Consider the following 27,933-nt stretch of genomic DNA (forward strand, 5'->3'; position numbering starts at 1 on the left):
GAATCAGTTCGCTCTGGAAGGACCTAAAAACTGTTAAATCACTGTGTGAAATCAAGTGGAACATTAAACTGCAACAATGGAAACTATTGATCTTTTGGCCTAACTGTGGATTTAATACTTTTGGCTCTGATAATGTTTGAAGTGAAAAAGCACAGTTTTTTTTTTTTTTGGCGTTTTCATTTCAGAAAAGGTTTTTGTTTGCATGGCAACATTTTGAAAACAATGTCCATTTACAAATGACAGAAACACTGAAACTGATGTAGTTAGTATTCCCGGCCACAAGTTAGCACTAATGAAACCATGCACACTTACGCACATGCGTATGGACATCCGTATAGACTGACACCAAGTTGGATTGCTTTTACAGTGACTCTTGTGTCTGTCCTGATGATGGACTGCAACTATTTTGGTATCGTCCTGCATAGAACCCTGGTCTGCTGCCCTCAGCTATAGGGTTGCTTGACATTTTTCAGCCCCTCTGTGGCATTTTGCCTGAGCTTTGGCAAAAATATGCCAAAATAAACATTTTTTGATAGCTCAATTTTGTTGCAAAGCAAACAATTTTTCAAAGGGATCCTTATCTCACAGCTCAAGGTGATAAACGTGACTCATCATTAAGACATTTCAAGAGTACAATCAACATCTTGCTGCCTTTTACTGGAAATGATAAATGAAGAGTCTCAACCACACCTCTTGGAAAGCTGATCCTATCATGCCCACAGAAAGAAACGCCTTGAAAGACAAACAGTGACATTAATCACGGATGGAAAGAGCCTTTCACTTTCGCTGCCAAGTGCTTGTTCACCTGGTTGATTGATGGAGCAAAAACTGATAACTGAAGGGTGAGGATGAAAGAGTTAAATTTGTAATATCACTGAAGTAGCTTTAACGGCCGCGAGAACAGTTTAAAATGGATCAAAAATGGAAAAAAAAAATTAGTAAAATGTTCATTGTAGTTTCACTTTTTGAATTCAACATTAGAAACCTCCTTTGGTAAATACCATCTCTTTTGGTAACTTTAAACTGTCAGTGAAATATGAAAGCATATTTGACTTCATCATGACTTTATTTCCATGACATTATCGTGGGAACACACAGCCCAAAATGCTTCATAGTAATGACAAATAGCGGTTAATAAAAGTGCCACGGAGCATGGAAACGGGGTAGATACCAGGTTGGGACGTTTCTTTCCCACCAGTTACAGTTACCTTCTCAGACCCGATGTCCTGTCGGTGTGTTTTTGAAAGCTCAACACAAAAAGACCATAATAACCCTTCAATCAGAAGCTTTTGTTTACATGACTTGTTGGTAATGTTGCTTTTAATGGCCAGCAGCACATAACGTTAGGAAAACACTTTCTGTTCCTGCTGAAGGAGGACTAATAGTTGTTTTCTGGATCTCAACCTTGGAAACAGTCAACTGATGCTCAGAGAAAAAACACTGTTTTGTCTTTGTTTTTTTTTGGGGCTCAGCACATTGTAAGATGTCACACACTCTTGCTTTTGTTCGGCGTGTTGTGGCGACTGAGTCATGACCGCGCGTGTGACTTCAGCAGGGAGGTCATATCTACTTTCTCAGCTTGTCGTGGTTAAAAATCCGCCCCATCATTCACTGCGGATCCGTCGGTCACACTGTAATCAGCTATTATTAAGACATTTTCTCCGGCCTTGTTATTTTTTTGAAGGTTGGGGACTCACCTTGACGTCTCTATGTTTTGAGATGTACTCTATGTTGTTTTTTTTTTTTTTTATGGTGAAGATTTTATCGGCTCAGGTTTGTGTAAGTGGGTGTTTACAGCACTGTTCACAGGAAAGAGAACATGAACAACTTGAAAACACTTCCAGAGAAATTCTCCTTCATGGCCAAACTGGTTCTGCATATTTTGATTTTCATATGTTTATGGGACTGACATGTTGAAAAAAACAAACAAAAGAAAACTATATTTGAAGCTGGCTGTACTCGCTTGGAATCTCCCGAGCTTCATTCATTCCAGAGTTCAGCCGTGAGAACAGCGGGGATGAGAGGAGCCTCGGGCAGCATGTTTTTGGCAGCAGCTTGGATGGAAGAAAGTGAATTCTTGACCATCTTCTTCTCCACTGTCCTCAGCACCCGGTGCAGAGACTTCATGTCTGTCTGTCTGTCTGTCCACAGCGGTCTCATGCATGAGGAGAGGAGTGAGTGTGACTGGGCCCGTTTCTCTTGAAGTCATTGGTGATTTCCAGCGTTTAGGAACCAGTCAGTCAGATGTTTCCCCTCCTGTCCATGTCTTTGTCATCACATTAAGGCTCACTGCCGTCCTGCCATCTGCGTGTTTCACCATCTGGTTAGGAGTGAGCAGCAGTGGATGTGGCTTCCGAGGGTTGCGTCAGCAGAGAAAACCTGGATGTCAGGCAGATGCCTTTTCCCAGCATGATTCTATCTTTTTTTTATTTAATTAATTTAGGAAAAATCATGCAAAAAAAAAAAAGAAGTGGTTTTAGAATTGAATTAAATGAAATGGACAAGTTGAACTAAGAAAATAAGCTTCCGTGCAAAAACACAAGTTTAGCAGTGACGAGATATCAGAACATGTTTCTAATGAAAAACATCAAACACATTAGAACGTTAGTCCTGTTAAACCTCTGTACTACACAGTACAGACCTCTCCCTGAATGCGGCATCGAGTGCGTCTGTTCCTGAAGTGGATTGAGTCATATTTCCTTCAGGATATCAGTTTTTGACATGAGTGAATTGTTGAGTTTTTCTCTGTAAAAGTACCTTGAAATGACTGTATGGTTTCTATTCAATTTGTAATAATATCATTGAGCTGAATTGAATTGAATTAAATTGAATTGAATGTGCATTTGTTCTTTCTCATTCCCTCTCCTGCTTCATGAGCCGTCCTGATTATCATTTTCTCTCAATAAATCTTTTTTTCATTCTTCTGAATTGTATTTTATATTGTGAAATAGAAAATAAGTTAAAAAGAAGAAGGAATTATATAAACAAACTAGGGCTGTCACATTAGTGCATAAATTAGATTAATTAATTACACCACAAATTAGTGCACTAAAAAAATTAATCTAAGATTAATTATAGCACACTTGAGTTCAATGTGAATGGAACTGTTGTCTTATTTAGAGGCATGTTATACTTGTAGTATTCATTTTAAATTGCTGTATTAAGTTGGTTTTTGTATTCATTTTGAATTTAGTTTGCTATAGTGGCTATTTGAGACCCAGCCTTATTTTATTTCAGAATTTTTTTTTTATCTATATTTGTACTGCATTTTTGAATAGAGCACCAGGCCAAATTGGTTTGCTGGGATGTACTTAAACCTTTTCTTCTTTTGAATTTCTTTAATGAAACACACTGAAAGTGTTATTTAAGTTGCCTGATTGGGCTTAGGATTTATTTTGGACAAGACGTCCTGACTGAGCTTCATTCATCATTAACAAAAATGTGGATTTCAAATCTTCTCTTCTCGGTGTTTTCATTTGATGAGTCATGCGCTACAATTCTGTAACGCCCCTGAATTTGAATTCTTCACTTGGGGACCTAAACAAGATGTGAGATTAAAATGTGATTAATTAGATTATTTAATTACAAATCCTGTAATTAATTAGATTAATTTTTTTGATCGCATGACAACACTAAAACAAACCTGTAGACTAGAATTAAAACCGAGTTGGGAATGCGTATGTGTGTATGTGTGTGTGTGTGTGTGTGTGTGTGTGTGTGTGTGTGTGTGCGTGTGTGTGTGTGTGTGCGTGTCCATTTCTCTCTGCCCTCTTGCCTCTGATGAAAATGAGATGTATGACAGAAAGTGGAGTCACTTAGATGATTAAACTCTGGATTGGTCACCGTCATCCAGCAGTTGACCAACGTCCAGCACACCTATTTCTCTGAATGGACTCGTTCGTCATGTGGAAATCAAGACGTGCGCAGACAGAGAAGTGGAGCTCAAAGCTTTGCCAGCACATGTTATTATTTAACAGTCTTTGTTTATTTATGAATGAATGAATGAATTTATTTATTTTTCGAACATGTATAAAAGAAAAAAGATAAAAAGGAAAGTTAATGCGAATCAAAGAAAAAAGAAAAAAAAAACCAAACAAAAACAAACAAAACAAAAAAACAACATAACAGCACAGTTCGAAAAAAGGAGTAGGAAGAAGTAAACACTTTTAAGAGATTCCTACCCCTTTTTAACTATTAACAAGTTTTAAAATCATACATCATAGGACATCACATAATATAATATATGTATACATATACCGTGCAGATATCCCTATAAATACATAATATATACCCACACATACCATATACTTATCCCCATAAATATATACTATATAACAGAATAATTATAATATAACTACAATATAACAGCAATATATCAATTTCCACTATATGTATAATACTCAACACCATTTGTTATCATCCAGAGTTCCAGACTTCCTCCTCCATATACTTATTAAGAAATATTTTTTTGTACTTCTTTTTAAACAGATTTATGTTGCTACTTTGTTTTATTTCTGGGTCCAGACTGTTCCACAGAGTGGAACAACTAATTCTAAAAATAGAGATAGTTACACATTTTTTCTTTCCCATTTGCGCTGCTGTTGCAGTGGCGCCCTCTGATGGACGGAGCCCTAAGCTTCCGTCTATGCTGCTACTGGCGGCTCTGTGTTGACAGCATTATGTTTGTCTCTTTCCTGGACTCAGCAGCACAAACTGGATTTTGCAGCTGTCTTTTTTCTGAAGAAGTGATGTGATTATCATTAGAAATGATGTATGTTATTATTAGTGGTGGGCAACGATTACATTTTTTAATCGCGATTAATCGCGTAATTTTTCTGCGATTAATCGCGATTAATCGCATTATGCGCAAAATACAATAAATGAATTCAAAAGTACGCTGTAATGATCATCCTGCCCCCAGCTGGGGACAGGAACTTTTTTTTTTTTTTTTTTGCCAGAATTTCGCAATAAGTATATTTTTACCATAAAAATTTTTACAATTCATCAAATATATTTAATAGCTTAAAATACCAAGTCTTCACCAAGATTGCCACCCCCGAGCCCCCCAACAGACACACACACACACACACACACACACACACACACACACACACACACACACACCAGCAAGAGCAGAGCAGAAAAACAAAGTTTGTTATGAGTGCACACTTCCTCAAACTTCATTCTATCTCTCACCCTAATACAGAGAAGGCAGGATAAATTCAGTCACGCTGAATTGTGCCTCATTAAGCCAGATGGTGTGTTGAAGGGAAATTTACTTTATTTTGCGTGTTTTCAGCGCCTGAAGACTGCCCAGCGGGCCGAAGCGTTCTGCCGGTAAAAGACGAGATTTAAGTTTCACTTTCATTTTCTTCATATTTGCGCTCCTTTTTTCAGTTTGCGCCTCATACCAACGTTTTCCTCGTGATTTTTCTGATAATTCGGCTGAGTTCATTATGGCAAATAATGAGGAATGGACCGTGTTTCACCGCAGAAAGTGCTGCTGCTGTGTGTGCTCCTTTGATGGTCAGCTGGAGCGCAGTGTGTGTGTGGGGAGAAGCGGGGGGGGGGGGGGGGGGGGGGGGGGGGGGGGGGTGGGGGCGTGGGGGGCGTAACGCCTGATGATAATATTTGTTGGCGTTAAGGAAGCAGTGCCCAGCCCTAGTTATTATGTATAAGATTAAGAATATTGTTCTGGCACGAACCGGGGCGCACTGCATCGCTGACTCCGCCCACAACCCAGAGGAAATGGAAAAAAGCACAGGTTTTGGGATTTTGGCTAAAAACGTCATCATCGCAATTTTAAAACCACTGAGAATGCAATAGATACAAAAGAGTATTGGAGTGGGACTTTAAAACTGACACAACTGTTGCCAACTCCTAGTTCAAGAAAGTTGTAAATGACGTCATCTAATTTGCATAGCTGCTCATTAGATAGATAACGTCATCATCTAATTTGCATAGCTGCTCTTTTGCATGTCCAGGTCAAATTAGATGATGACGTCATATAAAACTGATACATTGTTGCTAACTCAGCAAAGTTCTAAATGAGGTATCATCTCATTTGCATATCTAGGTCAAATTGAGCTTTATCGTCAGTGATGGGAGTAACTCCGTTAAAATGAATGGCGTGACTATTTTTAGTAACGAGTCATCCAGCTAATTACTTTTCCCAGCATTACAATGTCATTACTGTCACTGACAATATGAGGCGTAGTTCTGTGACTATAATTCACTATTTTCAGCTTGGTTTTTCCTCCTCTGGAATCCAGCTAAAGCGACCACAGCATGAAGTGTGTGTACACAAAGAAAATACATCAATGCAAAGTGTGTCACGTCACGTGACAGAGATACAGCCGCAGATCATTGAAAGGCAGCTCTTAAATGGAAGTATCTATTGTGTTTTATTATTTGTTTACAATTTAAGAAACACTACGAACAGTTACAAATCAAATTGGATGGGTATCTTTTCTGAAATCATCACACAGAAACATTTGAATAATTCAGATGAATTTAGACGATTGCCGCATTTCTGTTATTATCATATTGTAATTTATCCTGTCAGGAATCCATTTGTTTCTTTAATCATATATTCAGTTTAATAATAAACATGCATCTTGAAGTTCAATTAAGAGGGGATCCAAATTTTGACATATTCAAACTTTCTTAAAATAAGTTACTTGGTCCCAAGTAATTTGTTACTTACACTATTACAATACATATTGTAACTTTTTTTTTTCTTTTTAAGAACTATTAAAAATAATTACGCTTTAAAATAGACTTTTCCAAAACCAATTATTGAACACACATCAAATGTCAGGTTTGGACTTAGCGTTCAGTTCCTGTTCATATGTTAGAGTTCTAAGTGCTGCTTACTCGTGGGAAAGCCAGATGTTATTATACTGTTTATTTCCCATCATCTTCCATGTGTAAGACACTAATAGGCCCGGAAAAACATCTCAAACACATCCTGTCCTGCCTGCGATGTGATTGGGTGATGACAGACGGCCAGCAGTCACGCTCAGAGTCTCCATAATATTGTTGCAAACTGATTTGTAGCTGCAGCAGTGATTACGAGTTAACCTGCCATCACGTCAGTTTCAAAGAGTATACACACCTTGCATGTCAGCCATCTCTTACAGCTCCATCCTTACACCTTCAGTGAATGTGTTTTAAGTCTGTTTTATTTACACAACACTTCACAGCATCATTACTGTTCAAATCCATCAGGAACCTCATATGTCAAGACACTTACATGGATGTTGGGTGATAAGTGGGAGCCTTTCATGTTTCCTTCCTCAGTTTAAATTCCCTAAAGGCGTTTAAAAAAAAACACACAACCAGACAAACTTCCTTTTATAGGAAAATTTTAATAGTTATTCAATGTTCTACATTTTACAGTAAATATACAATTACAAACTTGGCTTAGTTATAGTACTAAGATCACTAACTGATCTTAAAAAAAAAACCCTCAACAACAACAAAAGATAAAACATTAAAAAAAAAAAAAAAAAAAAAATTAAAACAGATTTACACTTCATATCACAAGCCTGACGCGGGTCCTTCACTCTGGACCAAATAGCTAACATACAGTTCACTTCTCTCAACGCTGAACAGACGTTGGGCTTCAGTTTCAAACACAACCTTACGGTAACAGATATACCATAGCATGTGCAAACTGGGTACCAAACTAAAACTTCCAAAGATGGGGTTTGTTCCTAATACTCGATCCGGGGATGGGATACAAGTATGTCATTTGTTTTTTGTTTTTTTTTTTCTTGGAAGACAAGGAATTTTCCACTTTTTGCATCACATTTAGTGTCAAATTAAACTAAGAGATAGCTCTGACAAATTGAAATTAAACAAAGCTGCAGCAGAACATCAAAGACATTTAAGAGCCTACTATTCACTGTGATAGTAGCGTTTTTAATTTATACTCAAAAAAAAAAAAAGAGTAAGACTTAGCGACAGCAAGGCGAAATGAAAAAGAAAAGGGAAGGAAGGGATGGGAGGAGAGGAGAGGTGCAGTGAATAGAAAGGCTCAAGATTAAATACGATGGAGAAACAAAAAGAAAACAGGCGATTCCTATTGACATGTTATGATCCTTTCAAGGTATGAAAAAGTCACAGGAGACAGGATGATGAGGAAAAATAAAGATTAAAAAAAAAAAAAAAAAAAAAAAAAAAAAGAAGTCATAATTAAGACAGCTTTGCACACCATCCGGCGCCCCTCTCCCAGAACACGTCCGTGTTCCACAGGCCATTTTCACTTAAGTGCAAATTGAAATCAATGTGAAGCAAGGAATGGAGAGAAATATGGAAACACTTCTATCGCCATGTAAAATAAACCCGCTGTGTCACGGCTTGTTCTGCCTCAGACGTCTCCCAAATGCTCGGCCTCTTTAAACAGCCTCCGTATTAACAACCGAGTTCCAGTTTAAAGAGCGTTGGTCCACAGCCAAGAAGAAAAAAACAACCCAGGAAGGTCTTGCTTTTTCTGGAAATGTCCTAAAAAAAAAAAAAAAAAAAAAAAAAAAAAAAAAAAAAAAACTAAACTAAATTTGCACACAAAAGAAAAGGTCAGTGCTAAAAAGGCAACACCAAATTAAAACAGGTACATTTACAGTACTGTGCAAAACCTTCAGGCGAGTGTGTGAGGTCAAAGTGGCACTTTGCAGAAATGATCAACAACTATCGTCAGTCTAAAGAACGGCGGGAGCTGGAAGTGTGAAAAATGCGGTTTAGAAGGTAGCTACTGACTCTCCGTCTCGTTTATTCACTTTACAGTGTTATCTATTGATTTAAAAACATTCCTGCTTTGCAGCATTTGTTTAAGAAGTGTCTAAAGTTTTTGCACAGCACTGCAAGTGACCCTGATCAGCGACTTCCACGCCGAGTCACCAGTGACATCTAGTGTTCGAAAAGGCTCGGTGGAAAAAAAATAAAAAATAAAATCACAAGCCGATCTGAATGACCATCGTTTACTTCTACATGACTGCTCTTTTTATTGCATTTTTGGAATTATTTTTTTTAAGATGGGGTGGAGAGGTTTGCAAAGGTCAGACTGGAGAGGGAATGCAGACGGAGGATGAGCGGAGAGAGAGAAAAAAAAAAAGGGAAACGGGAGAAAACTGTCACGATATGACCAGGCATCATTTTGCATCCTAAAATGAGTGAAAACTGAATGTCAGGGTGAGATGCAGAATGACTCCTGATGGGGTGGGGGGGCGAGGGGGGGGGGGGGGGGGGGGGGGGGGGGGCATGGTGGCACGGAGCGAAACGAGGATCAGCACAGAGGTCACAGTAAGATAAGAGTCCGACAGGCAATATGCATTAACAACGTGAGAAACAGGACAGCAATAGGAAAGAACACAGATTCACAGGAAGCTAGACAGAACAAGGACTCAGAATTCACCAGTTATTTAGGAGAGGGAAATTAATCATTACCAAACGACGGTTGGTGAAATATGGCACAGAGCAAAGGACATGGAGGCCGAGGGTTCTTTTCCCCAGACGTTAATCTTTGCAGGACAAGGACAGAAACGGACAGGGAACGTGTGGCGTCCGTCTCTGTCCTGCATGTCCTCTATTTCCCTCAACGTCTGCAGATTCAGGCGATGCTGTTAGAGAATTTGGTAGCGAGAAATTCCACAAGTCCAAACTTTATTTACAGACTGTGTTCACTTCTTCTCCCCCCTCAGTGACAGATATGTAGAGGAAAAGATGCAGAAGAAGAGGTTCAAAATTAAAAAAAAATAAAATAAAAATAAAAATGAAAAGCACAAACAGTAGCTGCCACACTGATGCAACCATGCTTAGCTAGAAATACATTTGACTGTACCACTTGCTGTATAAATATACTGCATGTTATTTTATTTTATTTATTTTTTTTATCAACTTAGAAATCCAATGCTATAGTGAAATACACCTGAATATTATGCATACCCATAATGCTCAATCGACCAGAGGGAAAAGAGGAAAAAGAACAAATTCAATTGAAAAATACTGACAAAAGTAGTGGTTGGTTAAATAAATCCTAATGTCGAGTAACGTCACCGCTGTCGCAAGAAAATCCAGGCTGTGTATTCCCCCCCCCACATTTCTACTGGCTTCATTGAAATGTACACGCTTCTTCTTACGAGGAGGGACCGTTTTGTAACTCGTCTCCCCCAAAAAAATCCACTCGAAGTCTCTAAAATACACGTCGGTTTAAAAAGAGGTTCCAAATAAAGGCGGTTTTCCTCCGACAGCGGCATTATGTAATATTTCCATGAAGGATTAACCTACTAGTGTACAAACATCAGGACTAAGAATACCTCAAACACTCCACCTTATTGTTTTATTTATTTAAGATATAAATTGCTTTGTCCTCCGTCTTGCACTACAAAGCCTAGGTACCTGTTACTTAGCATTAAATTATAGCAGTATAGTCAAGTTTTTTTTTTTTTTTTAATCTTATGTTGTGCAATATGTCCTCACAATGTTACTCAATACCCAAAATTTTGATATGTTCTACTTTTCTTAGCAGTAACTGTAATAATTATTGAATGGAGGCTGCATACGGAGCCTCGGATCCATATTTAAGATTACAACAATACTCCTGAAACAGAAAAAAAAAAAAAAAAAAAAAATCAATTCAAAATGTTGATAAAATAATTACTGTTAAATGTTGGAGGCAGTCCCTCTTATTTTATTGCAATATTAAACCACTACATCCACATACCCGCTCAGTAAATGCTTTTTTTTTTTCTTTTTCGTTTTGTTACACCAATCTGTACTCTACAGATCACGGAGATGCGATTCGAGTCTTGTTTTATTTGTAAATCCTGAAAAAAATGCCACAGGCCTCACCGAAATATGAAATCCCACCACTGCGTGTGTGTTCTCCCGCTCCCGCCATGCACCCTCCCCTTTTATCCAGCCGAGGACCAGTCAACAAAGACTCACAGCAGATGGGCTTTCTGAGGGGAAACGTGTTCGCTTTGTTGAAATTTTAGCGAAAAAGGCAAACGCACTCTGACGGCGAACCTCAAACCACTGGTAGTCTGATTACTGTGTGGTTTTGCATGTGCACTTTTACACCCGAGTCCAAAACAGTTGGCACATCATGTCCAAGTTACATACAAACTACAGTGATTTGCATCATTATTGAACATAATGTTAAAACTGACATTTGAATTGAGTTTGTTGGCATTACACAATCCTAAAAAAGCTGGGGAAGAGGCTGGAACATAATTGACACGGATCAAACATCATGTCAAAGACGCGACCGGGTATAAAAAGCCTTTGAGGTGTCCAGATTGGCCGAGTGTAAAAATTGTTTAACAACTTCGGAGATAAGTTTCTGATTGCAAAATTGAGAAAACCTAATTGAGAAACCATCGACTTTATCAGCAGGCAGTTTAAAGACTTTCATCTTCATAGCAGGAGATTATCCAAAATCTTTCAGTATGGCTTTGTGAGTTTTGCAAACCACTGTATTCTGTTTTTATTCCCATTTAAAACTGCAGTGATGCATCTTTCTGAGAAGGGGCTGCACAAACTTTTATCCAGATGACACCGATATGTCTTCAAGGACAAAAGAAAGGGGACTGGCCTCAAACTTTGAGTTTTTGTTGACTGGTCCATCATTTAGTGAAAACTACAGATAACTTGATTAGTCCTCACCTGGAAAAGGAAAAGAGGAGGAAGAAGAGGAGCTGATGGCATCCTGGTGACAGATCAATGTACAACACACGCAGTGCAAACAGAGCTGTGTGTTTGAGCCGCCCCTCCGTGGAAGGACGTCAAACTCCAGTGTCTTGTACCTTGAATTAAAATGACTGGATGCCGTCTGCTCCTCCTCTCTCCCTCCTCCTCCTCTGCTTGCTTTCTGCTCTCCTCGTGCCAACACACTCCCCTTTAAGCTCCTCCTCTGCTGGCTGTGTCTGCCATACACACCCTCACAAATCCACATCATGCATGCCTGTGTGTGTGTGTGTGTAACTTGATCATTTAACTGGAGGAGGTACTGTATAGTAAGTGCCACTAAGTGATTGTGTGTTTCTCAGCACATCACAGGAGCCCCTGTGTATGTGTGTGTGTGAAAGTGTGCATGACCATCCATGTTGTTGACACAATTAGTATAAATGTCTTTTTTTTCCTTTTTTTCTTTTTTAACAGCTTCTTTATGTATTGACTTATGCTAACCACATTTAAAAAAGCTGACACGACACAAACAACCCCAAAATGTTCTCTACCTCGGTTTAGACCTCGATAGTGTCACAACATACTAGCCTGCATAGTATGTAGCATAAAGTAGGCGATGCTGTTCTTTGTGTGTGCGTATGTGCGTGTGTGTGTGTGTGTGTGTGTACTACGTACAATGCTGATGCAGACAAAGCGGGACACGCAACACGACGGGTGACGATGGGCGAGCGCTCACAGCGCCCGGACGGAGACGCGAGGACGACAGACGGAAAGCTACGCGCTGGAAGACGAGCGAGATCCAACTGAAAAGGGAAACCATTGGCATTGAAAAATAAAGAGGAAGGAAGAACCGAGAATAGAAAAATAAAAACAAAAAAAAAATGCTGAGATGAATGTGCTAAAACAGAAAAAGCTTCAAAGAAAAAGATCCAAATCATGTTAAAACCCTGTGCTGATATCTAGTCCTTAGAAAATTTGGCAGCATAAGTCAATAAAGTCTCTGTAGAGACTGATCGAGATGATGATGATGATGATGAAGAAGAATAAGTGCCCAATAGATTCCAGCCAACTGAGCAGCAGCAGGCGGGACCACACATACACACACACACACTCACTCACACACACACACCAGCACAACACAGAAAGAGGATCGACCGACACCCGTGATTGGTCAAGAGTTCTTCTGGAGTTCCAATGACAGACACAGCAAAAGAAAATTAAAATAAGAAGAAAAAAATAAAATAAACATACAAAATAAAAGTAATGACTGGTTGGCAAATGAACAGAGAGAGGAAAAAAAAAAGCAGCTTTTTTTTTTGTAAAACGTAAGAGAATGTCGCATAATAACAATAACAATAATAGTAAAGTGGCTGTTGCACTTTTCTTTTTGTTCTTGCAGACAGGTGCCGGGTTCCCATGGTTACCGATGGGAGCCCGTGTAAAGATTTGAGCAGTTGCATACGATGGTGGACTCCAGATCTGCTGGGAGAGAAGAGCACAGGCACACATCGGTGACTGATTTCACACCGCCACGGCCCCTCTGGGGGGGGGGGGGACGGGGAGGAAGGAATATGGGATGGTGCATAGTGTTCAGGTTGAAGGACAAAAAGAGGAATGAACAAGTGGAGAAACAGAGAGGGAGGAGGACAGCGGTGCAGACACTCACATGATGGGTGGGCTCTACCAGTGGGGCGGTACGTAGCTGTACCCGGGCGTCCCTTGGGGCCTGTAGGTTGGCACAGTAACCGGGTGTGCTCCGATGGGGGCGTGCTGGGGCGTTGTCAGCAGAGTCCCTGAGCGGGGCGAACGCCAGCGAGAGTTAACGACGGACACCGACTGAGCCGAACCGCCGGTCTCAGGCTTCCTACCTGCACTCATGGCCATGGTCGTTCCGGCCACCATCCCCATGGCGGCCATGCCGTTGTTGCGGGGAGCGGGGACCGGGACGGGGGCCGGGTAGAGGGCTGTGGAGGGGATGCTGTTGGGCTGCACCACGGTGGTGTGATGGATCACGTGTGGCTGAGCCGCGTACACGGGCTGGGTGTAATACGCTCCCTGTCCGGACGAAACCGCGGGGGGGGGGGGGGGTAAACATCTTGAAACACTTCACTTTGAGGAGTCACGGGGCAGGAAGCGGCGGCGGAGCCTCACCTGTGCGTATAGGTTCTGCTGGGGGTAGGCACTGCGGATGGGGTACATGGCTGTCGGGTACGGGGTGGGGGTGGGGGTGTAGGGCGGCGGCGCTCCATTCGACTGAGTGGGCGGGACTTTGTACGGAGTTCCTGCAGGAGTATATCCTGCGAGAGGGGGGAGAAACGAAAAGGAGAAATCCATCAGAGGAACTCATTTGGCTGAAAAACACAACGGCGTGCACTTCTGAGGAAATATGAAGTCCTTGTTAGCATATCTAGCCAACAGAGCGGCGCCTCAGCAGTTTTCAGGAGTTTTCAAGCTGCTTACGGCTGTTTTCACTCTTCAGCTCCGGTGGGAAATATTAAGCTCCTTCACGGATAAATATTCCTCTAATGCTCAGTCACTAATTGCCATTTGGTGCCGGGCCGGCAGAGACTTTCCTCTTGCAGCGATGCTGATGAGAGTTAACTCAAAACTTTACACCGGCAACCGAGACGACAACAAGCCAAAGAGGTTTAAGATGAAACCCGCCGGGGAGCGCAGAGAAGGTGCTCAGTCAGGTGATAATGATCTGTGGCTTTTGTCCCTTATTGCTCCATCTAACTGCTTCCACACACAACCGACTACGATCTGCAGCTACAGAGTGGCTGCTTTAGCCCTAAAATATCTTTCCTTCAAGCTGCTGGCAGGATTTGCCATCCCAGTGTCTCGTAAGTGTAACTTGAACATTGTTAAGACTTTGTGTCTTAGCAGTGGCCCGCAGCGATTCAGCAGCGCGACCAATTACACACCGACAGGATTCACCAGCAGGTCACACGTTTGTAATGCGAGCGTTAATTCTTCAGTCATAAGACCTAAACAAATCCATCCAGCTCCAACGTAATTAGTCACAAAGGATTAAAAACATAGAAAATACGTGCTTTTTTTTTTTTTAATTTGTAAGTCAATCAGACTCACAACGGACACCAAAAACAGTTCGGGAATATTCAGACGGACGCCCTGCTTGGGTTAGCAAATCTTCTTGATCAAGTCATCTTTGAACATACAGGCGCAAGTAGTCACTCGGCACAGGTTTTTGACAATTGTGCAACCATGAAAAACCGTTTCAGGAATGATAAACACTAAGATACGAACTTTGTTTCATATATGGAAAGAATTATTAATTAATATTAGTTCATAAGAATTTGGAGCAGCTGACTGAACAGTCAGAATTCAGCAGTTTAGTAAGTTTGAGGATTATCATTTGCATTTCCCAAATAATCCAGCAGATGGGGACCAGAGCTACCTTGTTAAAAAAAAAAAAAAAAAAACCAGAAAGAAAAGAAACCAACAGAGGATCAGCGCATCTTTAAAGGACTCAATTAGCCAGTTTAGCCAGGAACTGTGACGACAGCCTCTTGATGTTTAACACTACTTTCTGCAGTTTGACAGCAGGTTATATCGAGCAAAGAGGCACAGAGCCACAACAGCATCTAAACATTCCCACCTTTAACTGACGTTACGTCACTGGGAGTAAAAAGAGCGAGGTTCAGACATCTGGTTCATCCGGGCACATTTGTGTGTGTGTGTGTGTGTGTGTGTGTGTGTGTGTGTGTGTGTGTGTGTGTGTGTGTGTGTGTGTGTGTGTTTGTTCTGCTCTCTGGGGTGCAGTTCCTCTGATCGGCCGCCTGGAGGAGCCTGAAGGTCAAACATGCTACTAGCTTAGTTGCTGCTGTGGAGCTTATGAAAGCGCTTTTCTCACACAAGGACAAGGGAACAAAGAGATGCTGAAGCTGCTCTGTGTCTGAAAGTCTGTGTGTGTGTGTGTGTGTGTCTGTGTGTGTATACACTCACTCACACACACTCGTTCTGTGCTTTAACATGCGTGCAGGGCATTAAAGAACAATGCTGGGTGACAACTACACAAAAGCCCTGCTGGCAAAAAACAAAAAGTCTATTGAACGGCCTTAAGAAACGATCCCTTCAGAAACCATATCATTTATGTCTGAGTTCAAAATGATCAACATTTTAATTTCACCATACATTAAGCTGCGCTGCGTGCACGGAAAGAAATTTCAGGCAGCAGCAGCCGTGATAATGAGGTTCAGGTTTCGGCTGAACAAAGCCGACTGAGCTTTGCCAGAGCACACCTGATATTTTGTTAGACCTCCAAAAGACAAAAAAAAAAAAAAAAAAAAACTCAGGGTGGAGATGCAATGAGGAAGCTTCAAAAGCACCGCAGAGGAAATCGACAACCCCCTCCTGTCTTTGGAACACATGAAATTCAAGAAGGGGAAAACAATTAAAGAAGGATTCTGCTGTGTCGCTGCTGAGGATAATTTAATATTTCACAAAAAGTGCTTATTCATGCCATTTCCATGACACTTCTATTCAATATTGAGACGTTCATTAGATGTTGACATGATTTGCTGTTTGGTTGCGAATGAAACAAATCCATGAAGCTTCTTAAAATCGTCTTTGAAGTCATTAAAATTGCACATCTTCAAAAGCCCAATTAAATAAAACCTTCTTGTTTGGAGGACGTAGCAGTAGTTGGGCTCTTCGCTCTCCTCCGTCGCCGCCGCTTTCATCTCCAGCCAGCTCTATTCTTCTTGAAGGTTTATGTTCTTTGTTGCCGAGTTTGTCTTTTGTTGCACTTCGAATTATTTTTAATTGCTTACTCGACAAAGTAATCGGCATCATCTTCCTTTTTATTTCACGCCTTAATAGAGTTGCACTGCATTGTTTTGGTTTCAACGTACAAATATTTACCAGTATTTAAAGCTGAAAGCTTCACTACTAAATGTTTATTATATCTGTACAGCAGAATGGCATGAAAGTTTCAGAGGGTGACAGTGGAAACTTGGAAAGTGATTATTATTATTTTACCTTTATTTATTTCTTTTGTACCTTTATGAATCACTGTACAACACATTTTCAAATGGAACCGGTTCAACCATTCCGACTTTATTCTAATATCGGTGTATTCAACTGCTTCTCTACCAGGGTCACCACAGCATCTGGAGCCTTTTTGTGTGAAATCCCCTTCTGACTGCAACCACGTCTCCAACCTGAGCCAACAACACTGCTGACATGATGCACCACACACATTCATACACATGAGGAAGAAAGAAGATTTAAGCAACTCTGAAGGCGACATGAGACACTTTACACAGAAATGGAGATAGAGAAACCTTTGGCACATTAGCATCAACAAATCTGGAACAACTGTGAAAATGAATGTTATGTGAATATGAACCGACATGTTTCCAGCGCCTTGCTGAATCAATGCCACCAAGAATGAACACGAAATATAAATAAAAACAGTCTAATGAACAGGATCCAATGATAATGAATTATCTACATATTACATTAATATTAATACAATAGTTTTGATAAGCGATATATTAAAGGAATTATCAATATCATGGATACATCCCCTGTGTCATGTGCATGTCAATTATCAAACCTAAACGACGACCACCGTGATCATGTCCTCATATAACTGTTATGGGGTAAATGTAGGACTGTGTTTACCCAGTCTGCACTACCTATTTCTATATAGACACATCATATCTGGGTAGCAGCGAGACGACTGGAGACCCATCTGCTGCGGGGACCAGACACCGAACCCCAGCAGAGCTGCTATGGAGCAGCTGTTCACTGGCGAGATTCCCACTCCTTTACTATTACCGCCGTTTATTCTGAGCTCCCCACTTACTACAGATCGGGTTCAGGAGCTTTCTACAACCCTCTGACTGTGTGAGTGTGTGTGTGTATGTATGTGATTGGAATATATATTTAACTGTATCTGCAAAAAAAAAAAAAAAAGTAACTGTGCATGAGTCAGACAATTATTTAACATGCAGGGAAACAATATTTGCCTAACGTTAAGTAGTCATAACGAACCCATAAATCCAGAACGGCCACACAGAGCAGCTGTAATGGATCCACACTTGACGTGGAATTAAAATTTCATCCGTGTGTAATTCATTCAAGGCATTAAGCGTTAGACCAGCCTTAACCTAAACAATGACTAACTTTCATTTCGCACCAACACATTACTCAAAGGCTTTTTCACAGCGCGCGCCCAGCGATTACTCATCAGGAAGATTAACACGTTTCTCAAATGTATTCGAGGGAAATTGGGAGGCGCAGACACGGGCTGTTTGGGTTACAGACTGTTTTTCAGTTTCAAAAAAAACACGCAGATTGTTTTAATTATTGTTTTCGCTTGATGGCACCATTTACAAGCAGAAAGCAGAAACCTCTGTGGGCTTTGGCCTCACATTGAAAAAAAAAAAAAAAATGGTAATAATTTCTTTTTAAGAGCTCAGACAGTGAAAAACAATCCCTAACATGTTTGGTTGAACTTTATCTGACCCTGTACTGTGGAGGATTTTATTGCAGTACGAGTTTGTTTTCCATTAGACAATTTAAACAGCGGAATTTCAGAAGAAATTGTGATGAAAAATATTTCAACAATCAGTTAATACATTGAAAGGCACTCGGAGAAGAAGTTTAGTGCGGAAATTAAAACGATCAAGATTTGGTGACCGTGATTCTAACAGTGTGAGACGATGTGAAGACTCGGGTTATATTTTAATGCCTCAAGGACTTCTGTCACTGTATTGTTACAGCAAAATGCTGATTGTATTTTACAGCTAATTCATAATAAAACAATAAATAGAACAGAAAGCAAGCGATCAAACGGGCGGCGCTCACCTGGTGGATACCCAGGACTGCCTGTTTGATAGAGGTTGGGTGTGTAAGTGGGAGCCGTGGCAGGATAACCTCCTGGATAGCCTGCGAGACGAGGAGGATGAAAGAGAAAATATCACAAACCGCGGCCTAACAAGCAGACAGGGCCACAGATACACACGCACGCGCACGCGCACGCGCACACACACACACACACACACACACACACACAGAGAGAGGCAGGGCAGTATTTGGTGTGAGGCACGATGCGCGCAGATGGCGCTCATTAAAAAAATGTCTGCACCAATAACACAGTCGGCTGAATGCGTCTTACATACACCAATTTGGCAGACGGGACACACCTGCCAATATGGTGTGGGAGGAGATAAATTGAGAAACATTAGCAACGCGTGCAGACACGTGCGGCGGGCAGCGCACGCCACTCGTGCGTCATCCATTAGCACACAGGGCTGATTTGACCTGAGAAAAAAAAGCTTTTCACTGATAAGGAAAAAAAAAAAAAAAAAAAAAAAAGTGCAGATTTGCTAGATTGAGACAAGAGGATGGAGGAGAGGAGAGGCGGCAGAGACGGAGAGCGACTGAAGTGCTGCTCACTTCTCACTGTTTGCTATTATTGGCAGGCAGTCTTGCAGATGATCTGTTCTGTAGCCCTCAGCATTTGCTGGATCCAGATTTGGCTGCTGTAGGTGGAGCCGCAGTCGGATGTAACAGGTTCAACGGAAAGCTGCATCGGACTTCCAAAATGGTGATGCCTTATTATTCGTCTGAGCAGCCCGAGACGCAGCCCAGTGCCTTCTGTGGCTTCATGCTGCAGCACAGAATTCAGCCAGCTCTCTCATCTCTAAAGCTCTCTTCCTTCTCTTAGCAGGTTTGAAGGAGTCAAGACACAACAAAAAAATGGGAAGGAGGGTATGTCACCTTGAGTTCTGGAAGAATTTGACCTTGAACAAACGAAGCCTGTTTTTCCTTTTATCTAATCTTTCATAACAATTTTTAAATCAATTAATTTCATCGCAGTATTTTTCTGAAAATTCTCACAACTAGACATCAATACTGGTGAGACTGAGTGTTCGGTTTGGTACATTTTTAGCAACACTTCGGAGTAGAAAAGACGAGCCAATGCCTCAGATTTTACAGAACACACTGGCGCTGCTTTGCTGTAGCAGAGAAACAGTGAGGCTCCAGCTCCACGCCGTGATCACCACCTCTGCTTCTTAATGCTCTCCTACTGTCTCATATCCAACATGTTCTATCCCAGAGGTCGATCCTTGGAAACACATTGGAAAGAAAAAAAGAAAAAAAAAACCTTGAATCTTCCCATTATTCATATTTTCAAGGCGTTTGCTTTTGGATTGGTGAGAGCGAGGGTGTCCGCCAGTGTTTGGCTTTATTGTAATCTTTTCAAATCCAAGGTCAGAGTGGGTCAGCAGCCTTTCTTAAAGCCAATCCGTGGAGGCTCAAAGGTTAAACTCAGAACTGCATCTCAGACACAGAACCGGCGTCCATCTGCGTAAATATTCTCCTGTATTGCGGCTGTCTCAGGGACAGAAAGCCAATAATGTGACTGGGCATCACACTGTCATGGCGACAGTCCTTTTATTTAGGTTGTCTAGTAACACCACCTGCATCTTCACTGCACAATTTTCATAAAAGCTATTCGATCTCGTCAACAATCTCAACTTCCTTAGAAAGTTGACTGAAAGCAGTAATAGCAGCAACATTTTTGCATGGTTCTTACTGAAATAAAAGTGTGTGTGTGTGTGTGCATGTGTGTACTCTGTACTCACCAGTAAAGGCCATGTTCTTGGGGTTTCCATAAGGGGTGCCTGGCTGAACAGGGCTGTAGACTGGATTCATAGCTGAAGATAACCTGTTCTTACTGAAAGAAAGACAGCAAGGGGAACACAGGACATGGAAGAGAGGCGAAAAGGTTAAGATGACAGACATGGAAGGGCAATAAACATAATCCATGTAACTTGGAAAGAAAACTGTTCTGATTCTTGAGCACGCAAACACACACACTCATCACATACATTAATTCCAAACTTAAGACGACTTCAGATGGAGGGATTTTGCCAGCATGAAGCAAAAATCTGAATCCTCGCCTTGAAGTAGGCTCAACATAAGAACGTACAAACAGACAAACTCTTTCAATCAAAGAAAACACTTGGATCCGTTCAACAAAATCATTGTACATTTCCTGTGTGGCGTAAAGGGCAGCTAACCAAACAAGCCTGGTCCTCCACTACAGCACCGACACGGGCCGGGCCAGCTCTCCCAGTCAGGGTTTCAGAGAGGCGGAGTGGACGGTTTACGCTACGTGTCCCATAATGCAAGGCGGCCCGAGGAACGCCGCCACGGCTTCCACTTACCTGCTCGTCGGCAGCGCGAGCCTGTGAAACGGCATGTGTATGTGTTGGGTGGTGGGTGAGTGTGTGTGCATGCGTGCCCCGTACCTCTTGTGCGTGTCTGGTTGATACATGAAACTGAATTTGTCTGTGGGATGCCCGCTCGCCATTCTTGCTGTATGCAAATGAGGAAGGAGTGGAAGTGGATATGCAAATCTGAAATTAAAACAGCGAGAGGTCATGATTACAATGAACACAGGAGAGAAAAAAAAAAAAAAAAAAAAGGGAAAATAAATAAATTGAAGAAGAGAAAAAAAAACTGCAAAAAAAGCAAGCACCAGTGCAACAGCAAATGTTAGTGACAGCAGCAGGGGAGACAGTGATTTAGACTGTGTGCTGCGGTGAGTGTTTGTGGAAACTGCTGCCTTTCGCCACCTGTGAATGTATTTAATAACTTTACTACACGTCATATAGTGAGTGTATTGACACAAAATTGTGTATATATGAAGAAGAATAGACTGTTCTGTGTATTTTCTGTTTGTGTGTGTGGTCCTTGAATGGAGTTTTCTCAACGACCTGTCTTTTCTGCGTGGTCGATACCAAAACCTCTGATTTGTACGATACAAAGTGTCCATGTCCGAGCGAGCGTGGGGTATGAGCATGAATTTGAGTGTACGTATGCGACGTGCTGTGCAAGAACAACCGGTACAAGCAGCAAAGCACAACATCAATACAGCCAATGAAAGAGAGAAAAAAAAAAAAGGCACAACACTCCCACAGTGAGCGGGCAAGTGACAGAGCAACACAACGGGACAGAGAACGGAATATAGCACAAAATTCTTGCACCAAGCCATGAGTAGTAAGCATGATCCAGCACACACACACACACGAGCCAGAACCACAAGCGTGTTGCACAAACAGAGCGGAACGAAAAGAGGAGGTGGTGTGTGCGAGCCGCGTGTTATTTCAGTGTGTGTGTGTATGTGCCTTGTGTTAATCTTTATTACTGCATCCCTGAGACATGGGAGTGAGAATGTAATGGCAGTGATGAGGACAGGTCCGTCTGGCACCGACGGCCCCATCTCACTGGACTGCGAACACAATCTCAAAACATTTCTAGATGTTTGCATTTTCCTAATGCATCGCTTAGATTTCGATCACGTGTAAAGTTGTGTCACTTTTCTAGGAGGCAAAAGAGCCTCAGTAGCTGTGGATTTCTCAAACCTTTCTGCAAAAGAGAAGACAATGTGAGAAAAGAGGCCTCAGCCCGTCAGTCAGGTCTTCATCTGAGCTGGGGTCCTCACCCCGCTAACTCTGAAGCAGGGAGAGACCCGTAGTTATACCGTCAGGATTTCTCCACTCTTGTATGAAAATGACCAATTTCATTTTCACAAATGTAAAGAGTTACCAGGAACTACAGGGAGATTTGGATACAAATTACTCTGGGAGATTTTTTTTTTTAACATATCTGCATAAGATAGCAAAATCCCAAGTGGAAACACTCACTGATTAGCGTATTTTCATGTCTCTAGCAGGTCACGAGTTGCCACATCCCAGTGAGGTAAGGGGCTTAAATCTATCTTTGTTGTGTGCTGTCTCCACGAGTGGCATCAAATATTATGCTGCAATAACACACACACACACACAAAAAAACCCCACACATTTCTAGAAACCCATTGTGACCCAACAGCTCCCCGGATCTCCTGCTACGTCTCATTCAGATGAACACAATGGATTATACAGGGAAATAATCTCAAGAAAGAATCTACCACCCAAAAAAAGATTTGTCTAGTGCTGGAAAGGTAAATGGGTGAGCTAGATCAACCTAAAACAGTATTTTTCAAATTCGAGGCGAACCATCCATAAGCCAGTTCACCACCATCAAAAACAGTCTTTGATTGCAGTTCTGGTTCCATCATTCCTGGGCAGGCACTGCACGGCGGTGACGCCAAACGGCGACACTCTGAATCAAGCAGGGAGACATTTCAAAGCCCTGTCCAGGAGCGCCAACGTCAAACCGCCTCAAGATGCCGACAAATGAAGGAAAGCACAAACACGTGGGGAGAGTTGCCTTTCAGTTGATTTTGTTTCAAAACTACAGCGCCAAGTGAGACGAGAAAGTTTCGCTTCATTACACAAATTCATGTCTCCCAGCTGAAGAGTGCATCCAGGGAATTGATTAACCCACCGCTGAATGCTGCTCAGAATACAATCCTCGTTAATCTGCTGCATTGTCTGCGCCTTAATTTGTTCCTGTAGTACTGCTCAGCCTCCCGACTTTCATTACTCTCTGCTGTTCTTTTTTGTATTATTCATCATTAGCTTCCTGCTCTTGTGTTAATCAGCGTCTCAGTAACATGAGATCTAACACTTTGATGGCTACAAAGTGAACACGACTTTATTGAAGCTAAAATTGAAAGAAAAATAAGAAAAAGCGTCTTCAGATCCGAGTGGAAAAGCCTTTTGAGAGGATCCGTGACCATGTTTTCAAGTCGATCTGCACAAAATGCCCCAGACGAGCTATGAGGTCTGGTGGCCAAACGCCTTTTATCTCAATAGCTGGATTTTCCCTTGCTTCCTCCTGCTGTCTCAGAACATATTAGAGTAAATTGGAGCACCGGTGATTCAGTATGATTATTAAAAAAACAAGTTCAGCAGGTTGTTAGGTATACGCTTTGGATGGTCGACTTATCAGGCTCACGGTTTCATAACAGTATAAGTTTTAAAGTTCCATCCTCCAGATCTACTGTAGCCTCTTTGGTGGACTAAAATGAGTGAGATACAACGGTAGTTAGCAAGAACTTGGGAGGAAATGTGCGGCGTTAGGGAACAAAGCCCATTAACACATGGACAGGTGGCTATACTGACCCCGAGGTCTTATTCTACACACACATAAGCAGGGCCTGAATAGAGGAGAGAGAGACGGGTGTGTTTGTCTGCTTCAGTGCATCTGTGTGTAGAAAAAGGTGATGAAAAGTGAATGGGTGAGAGGAACAAGAAGGGCCACCACAATGTGTTTAATGAGGGTGTGTGTGTGTGTGTGTGTGTGTGTGTGTGTGTGTGTGTGTGTGTGTGAGGAAAAGAGCACGTGATGGCCGTCCAACCGTAACCGCTTTTTTTTTCTCTGCAGGAGGTGGGGACGATCAGGATGTTTAACAGATATTTGCGAGAAAGACATTAACTTACTGCCTTTGTGACCAAACAAATGTACTAGTCTAGCTTGCAAATTGGGGGAAAAAAATTATAAAGTGCGGACCGAAGCTAACAGTTGTTCAATGAAGAACAAAAAAAAAAAAAAAAAAAAAAGGGGGTAACCGACAATCAGACTAACTGTTGATTATAGTTTCTGTCAATCAACCAATCGATGAATCGACACCTCATTACAGTTCCAGAGTCCTCAAATAGTCAATAAACACCTAGACTAATGAAAATGCCAATCACCAGCTTCTGGAGCTCAGGGCTCCAGATCACTGATTGTTTTTTCTTTTTTCAAGAGGTTGTTTAAAATCATTGAATGATTAAAGTATTGCACGATGACCACAGGACTGGAGCCCTAAAAAGACTTAAACAAAAACAAGAGATCTCAAAGAATACAATGGAAACATTAATTTTTCCATTCGCGATTCATTTTAGAGTTTGATCACAAAACGATTTAAAAGTTTTTTGGCTGATTTCGTTGCAGTTTTAGCTTATAAATCGTGAAGACGGCATCTCAATGAGAAGTTTAATTAAATCAATTGTTTTTTCTTTTAAAAAAGAATGGATTCAATTACCACCAAGATCAAAATGTTTGAAAGTGACTGTCATTTTTTAAGATGAACTTCTCAATTATCTGTTCCTGCCTTTTTTTTTTTCATGGTCCAACTGAACATCAATGTACCAGTTCTGCAAAAAGGAAGGTTGAGAGAGAAGATGTTACATATCAGCACATAAATGCATCAGATGTGTCAAACTCCGGTCTTATGGCGAACACAGTACCAGACGGGCATTAAAAAGCTCTCACTGCGACGGAGGGAGGAACACCGTGTGAATGCAGTGCTGCCTGTAGCCACAGAGGACTGACTGTTCAAAACAGCTGTCTGAATGGAGATGCACACATTTTATTAGCAGCTTTACACTTTATGCAACCCCCCCCCCCTCCACGCCCCCTCCAAGCTGATTTATGTGCCTTCTCTCCCCTCTCTTCTTGCTACAAACACTCCTGACTCTGAAGACGGCGGCGCTCACTGCAGTGTAACATCCCCTCCATCAATCAAAGGCGCGCCGCTTACGGCGTGCTCCGACAGCGATGATGAAACCACACGTGTGATTTGAAGCACTTTCACTGATCTCTTGACAGCCAATGCACTTTCCTGTAGGTTGTGACAATCAAGCCAATGGCCGTGTTTCCGCACTGTGCTCCATAACAATTTTTTTCAGTTGCCTGTCAGTGGTTTTGTGATGATGAAAAACATTATCAGAAAATTGGATTTGTACCAAAAACCGACTCAAACTCTTGTGAAGTACCTCCTGCGGATGTTTTATCACAGAGACACTGTGCAGACACTAAAAATACGAGCCTGAGTCACTATGTTTCTCCCTTGTGATGACATGTTTTGTTTTACAGCAACTGGTAAAAGACTGTTAGAGTAACAGCAAACAACTAGATACATCATTTGTTTTAGCTGACAAAAAAAAAAAAAAAACACTAAAAATTCATGCATCTCATTGAATTCTGCACTATGCTGCTTTTGTAACTTTATAACCAGTTTTAATGTGTATCGTCTGGCTGAATGTATGTACTGTAGAACCACACACACTCACATTCACACCTTGGGGCAGTTTAGGATCACCAATTAACCTCACATGCATGGTTTTTTTGGACCATGGGAGGAAGCCCGAGTATCTGGAAGAAACCCCCACACGCTCAAACAGTGAGAACATGAAAACTCCACACAGAAAGACCCCAAGCTCTGGCTGGTATTTGAACCCGAGACCTTCTTGCTGAGGCAGGAGTGCCAATATTGATACATGGTTCATGACTGATACACTCATTGTCCTTTTAAAAGTGGTATCAGTACAGGGCAAAGCCTTTTGAATGCATTCTCTTTCTTTGAAATGTGCCTGTATTAACTAACTATGGTGAGAAGCAGTACCTACATTTAAGTGCATAAGAAACACATGAGTATTCATAATTCAAAACTACTTGTTTGCTCCAATATGCACACAAAGATTTATTACCCACTGACTGACATGATGAAGAAGACCTTTCTGCTCCATGGCTTAACCGGAGTTATTTCAAGGGACTCTGTTACAAGATTACACTCCATTAGCGGGACTTCATTTGGGTTGAACTCATCAACTACGGCCCAGAGGCAGGAACATCACAGGACTGCATGCTAGCACAACTGGTTCTGGCATGTGTCCATTTCAGGCATCTTTCAGATCAGGCTCTGGTGTTTAATTTGTATGTGTCAATATAAAATATGAGCATGCATCAAAGCAATAATGACGGTTTCACGCCATAAAGGGAGGTTCCTGTAGCCTGGGGGGACGAGAAGAGGTAATAATGAGGGAGGAGGAGGAGGGAAGGATTGTGAGACACACACACACACACACAAAGAGCTACCATTCCTGGAGAACATGTACAATACAACACAACCCCCACACCGACTCTATCCTCCCACATAATACCTCACCAGGCATCTACTCTTTAAGCAACAAATCAAAACCAGTGGGCGTTATCACACTTCAGCACGGGAGAGAATACAACTGAACAGCTTTTAGCTGTGTGTGTGTGTGTGTGTGTGTGTGTGTGTGTTTGGAGGGGTTGGGGGGGGGGGGGGGGGGGGGGGTGTCTTAATCCAGCAAAAGGAAAGCATCTCACATACAGAGGAAACTGAAAGAGAAATCCTAAGACAGGGGTCTCAAACTCAGATCCTGGAGGGCCGCAGCCCTGCATGTTTTCCATTTCTACCCGTTTCTACACACCTGAATCTCATGGAGGTTCCATCACCAGGTTCAGCAGAAAGCCAGATAACGAGCCTCACTGCAATCAGCTGCGTCGAAGCAGGGAGACATGGGAAAACATGCAGGGCTGCGGAGTCTGACCTCCAGGAATGGAGTTTCCTAAGACAATAACCTGCTGACATTACAGAGCAATGTTCACTCCAAAAGCTGCAATAATGAGACATCAATACACGCTAAAGGAGGACGCTTCTTTGCATATGTGGCGCTTGGAAGTTTCATACCTGTTAACTATAGGATAAAGCTGAAATGAAAATGTCACCTGAAAATTGAGCAAATTTTAACAGTGAAAATTTAATATTGGCAACAGAAAACAGCGTCAGAGTAAGTCAATAGAATTTCACTATGAATTTCTTCATCTGAAACTGAATTACTTTCAGGTCTGTGCATGGCTGCAAAAAATAGTTTGTCACAACACATCAGTTTCAGTTTTTGAACTGTGGACTTGTTCAGTTGTCAGTCAGGTAATCCAATCACTTCCTGAATTTTGAGTGAGCACATTTAAGTGGAAGTCGATCTTGTTGAGTCATTTTGGCGACCGGGTGGGATCGCAGTGTCTCCGGGTAAATGATGTCCATATGGCCTGAGTGGGAAAAGCATCGAGTGTGCAGCCCACACACAACCCTTTCCGAGACAAAAAAATAAATAAAAATATGAATACTTCTGTGAGGAGGGGGGCTGACGAATAGCGCAAACTTGGAACTTCAAATACATTTTGAGGAAAAAGCAAAAACAATCGATTTAAATATGAGCTCAAGTTCAACTCTGGATAAAACCTGAAAGTCAATCTCTAGAGAAATATTTCAGCTCTCAACAGAAATCCAATATTCAGTTTGGAGTTTATTACAAAACCAGGTTTTATTTTAGCCTAACTACCAGATCACAACCACCAGTCCACAGCTCTTGTTATCACCCTGAGCGCTGAGCCTATCACGATGAGGACTGATATCCATAATCAAGCCCAGGACTGACGCACCGAGAGGTGCCGTGATGGAATCCCTGATGAAACCCCTCTTGCCCTCCACACAATCAGACCTGCCCTACAGCCACGAGCTGC

At 41.7% G+C, this 27,933-nt stretch overlaps 1 protein-coding gene across 4 annotated transcripts in view; it reads right to left on the reverse strand.

Moving 5' to 3' along the window:
• Positions 1 to 9,246: 9,246 nt before the first annotated feature.
• Positions 9,247 to 27,933, reverse strand: part of fam168a (family with sequence similarity 168 member A) — a 28,656-nt gene continuing 9,969 nt past the window's right edge. Inside the window, exons 2-8 of one of the 4 annotated variants that reach the window (XM_030108111.1) lie at positions 20,979 to 21,086; positions 20,310 to 20,401; positions 18,526 to 18,606; positions 13,840 to 13,985; positions 13,557 to 13,743; positions 13,355 to 13,481; positions 9,247 to 13,167 (exon numbers count right to left, since the gene is read on the reverse strand). In XM_030108111.1, the coding sequence (XP_029963971.1) occupies positions 13,369 to 13,481; positions 13,557 to 13,743; positions 13,840 to 13,985; positions 18,526 to 18,606; positions 20,310 to 20,401; positions 20,979 to 21,040 (681 nt within the window). In that variant the 5' untranslated portion in view covers positions 21,041 to 21,086 and the 3' untranslated portion in view covers positions 9,247 to 13,167; positions 13,355 to 13,368. Of the gene's footprint in view, positions 13,171 to 13,354; positions 13,482 to 13,556; positions 13,744 to 13,839; positions 13,986 to 18,525; positions 18,607 to 20,309; positions 20,402 to 20,978; positions 21,359 to 27,933 lie in introns of those variants that run through there. The other 3 variants (XM_030108109.1, XM_030108110.1, XM_030108112.1) reach the window with 3 other exon arrangements.

Source organism: Salarias fasciatus, chromosome 14 (genome assembly GCF_902148845.1).
Source record: "Salarias fasciatus chromosome 14, fSalaFa1.1, whole genome shotgun sequence".
Taxonomy (NCBI): Eukaryota; Metazoa; Chordata; class Actinopteri; order Blenniiformes; family Blenniidae; genus Salarias; species Salarias fasciatus.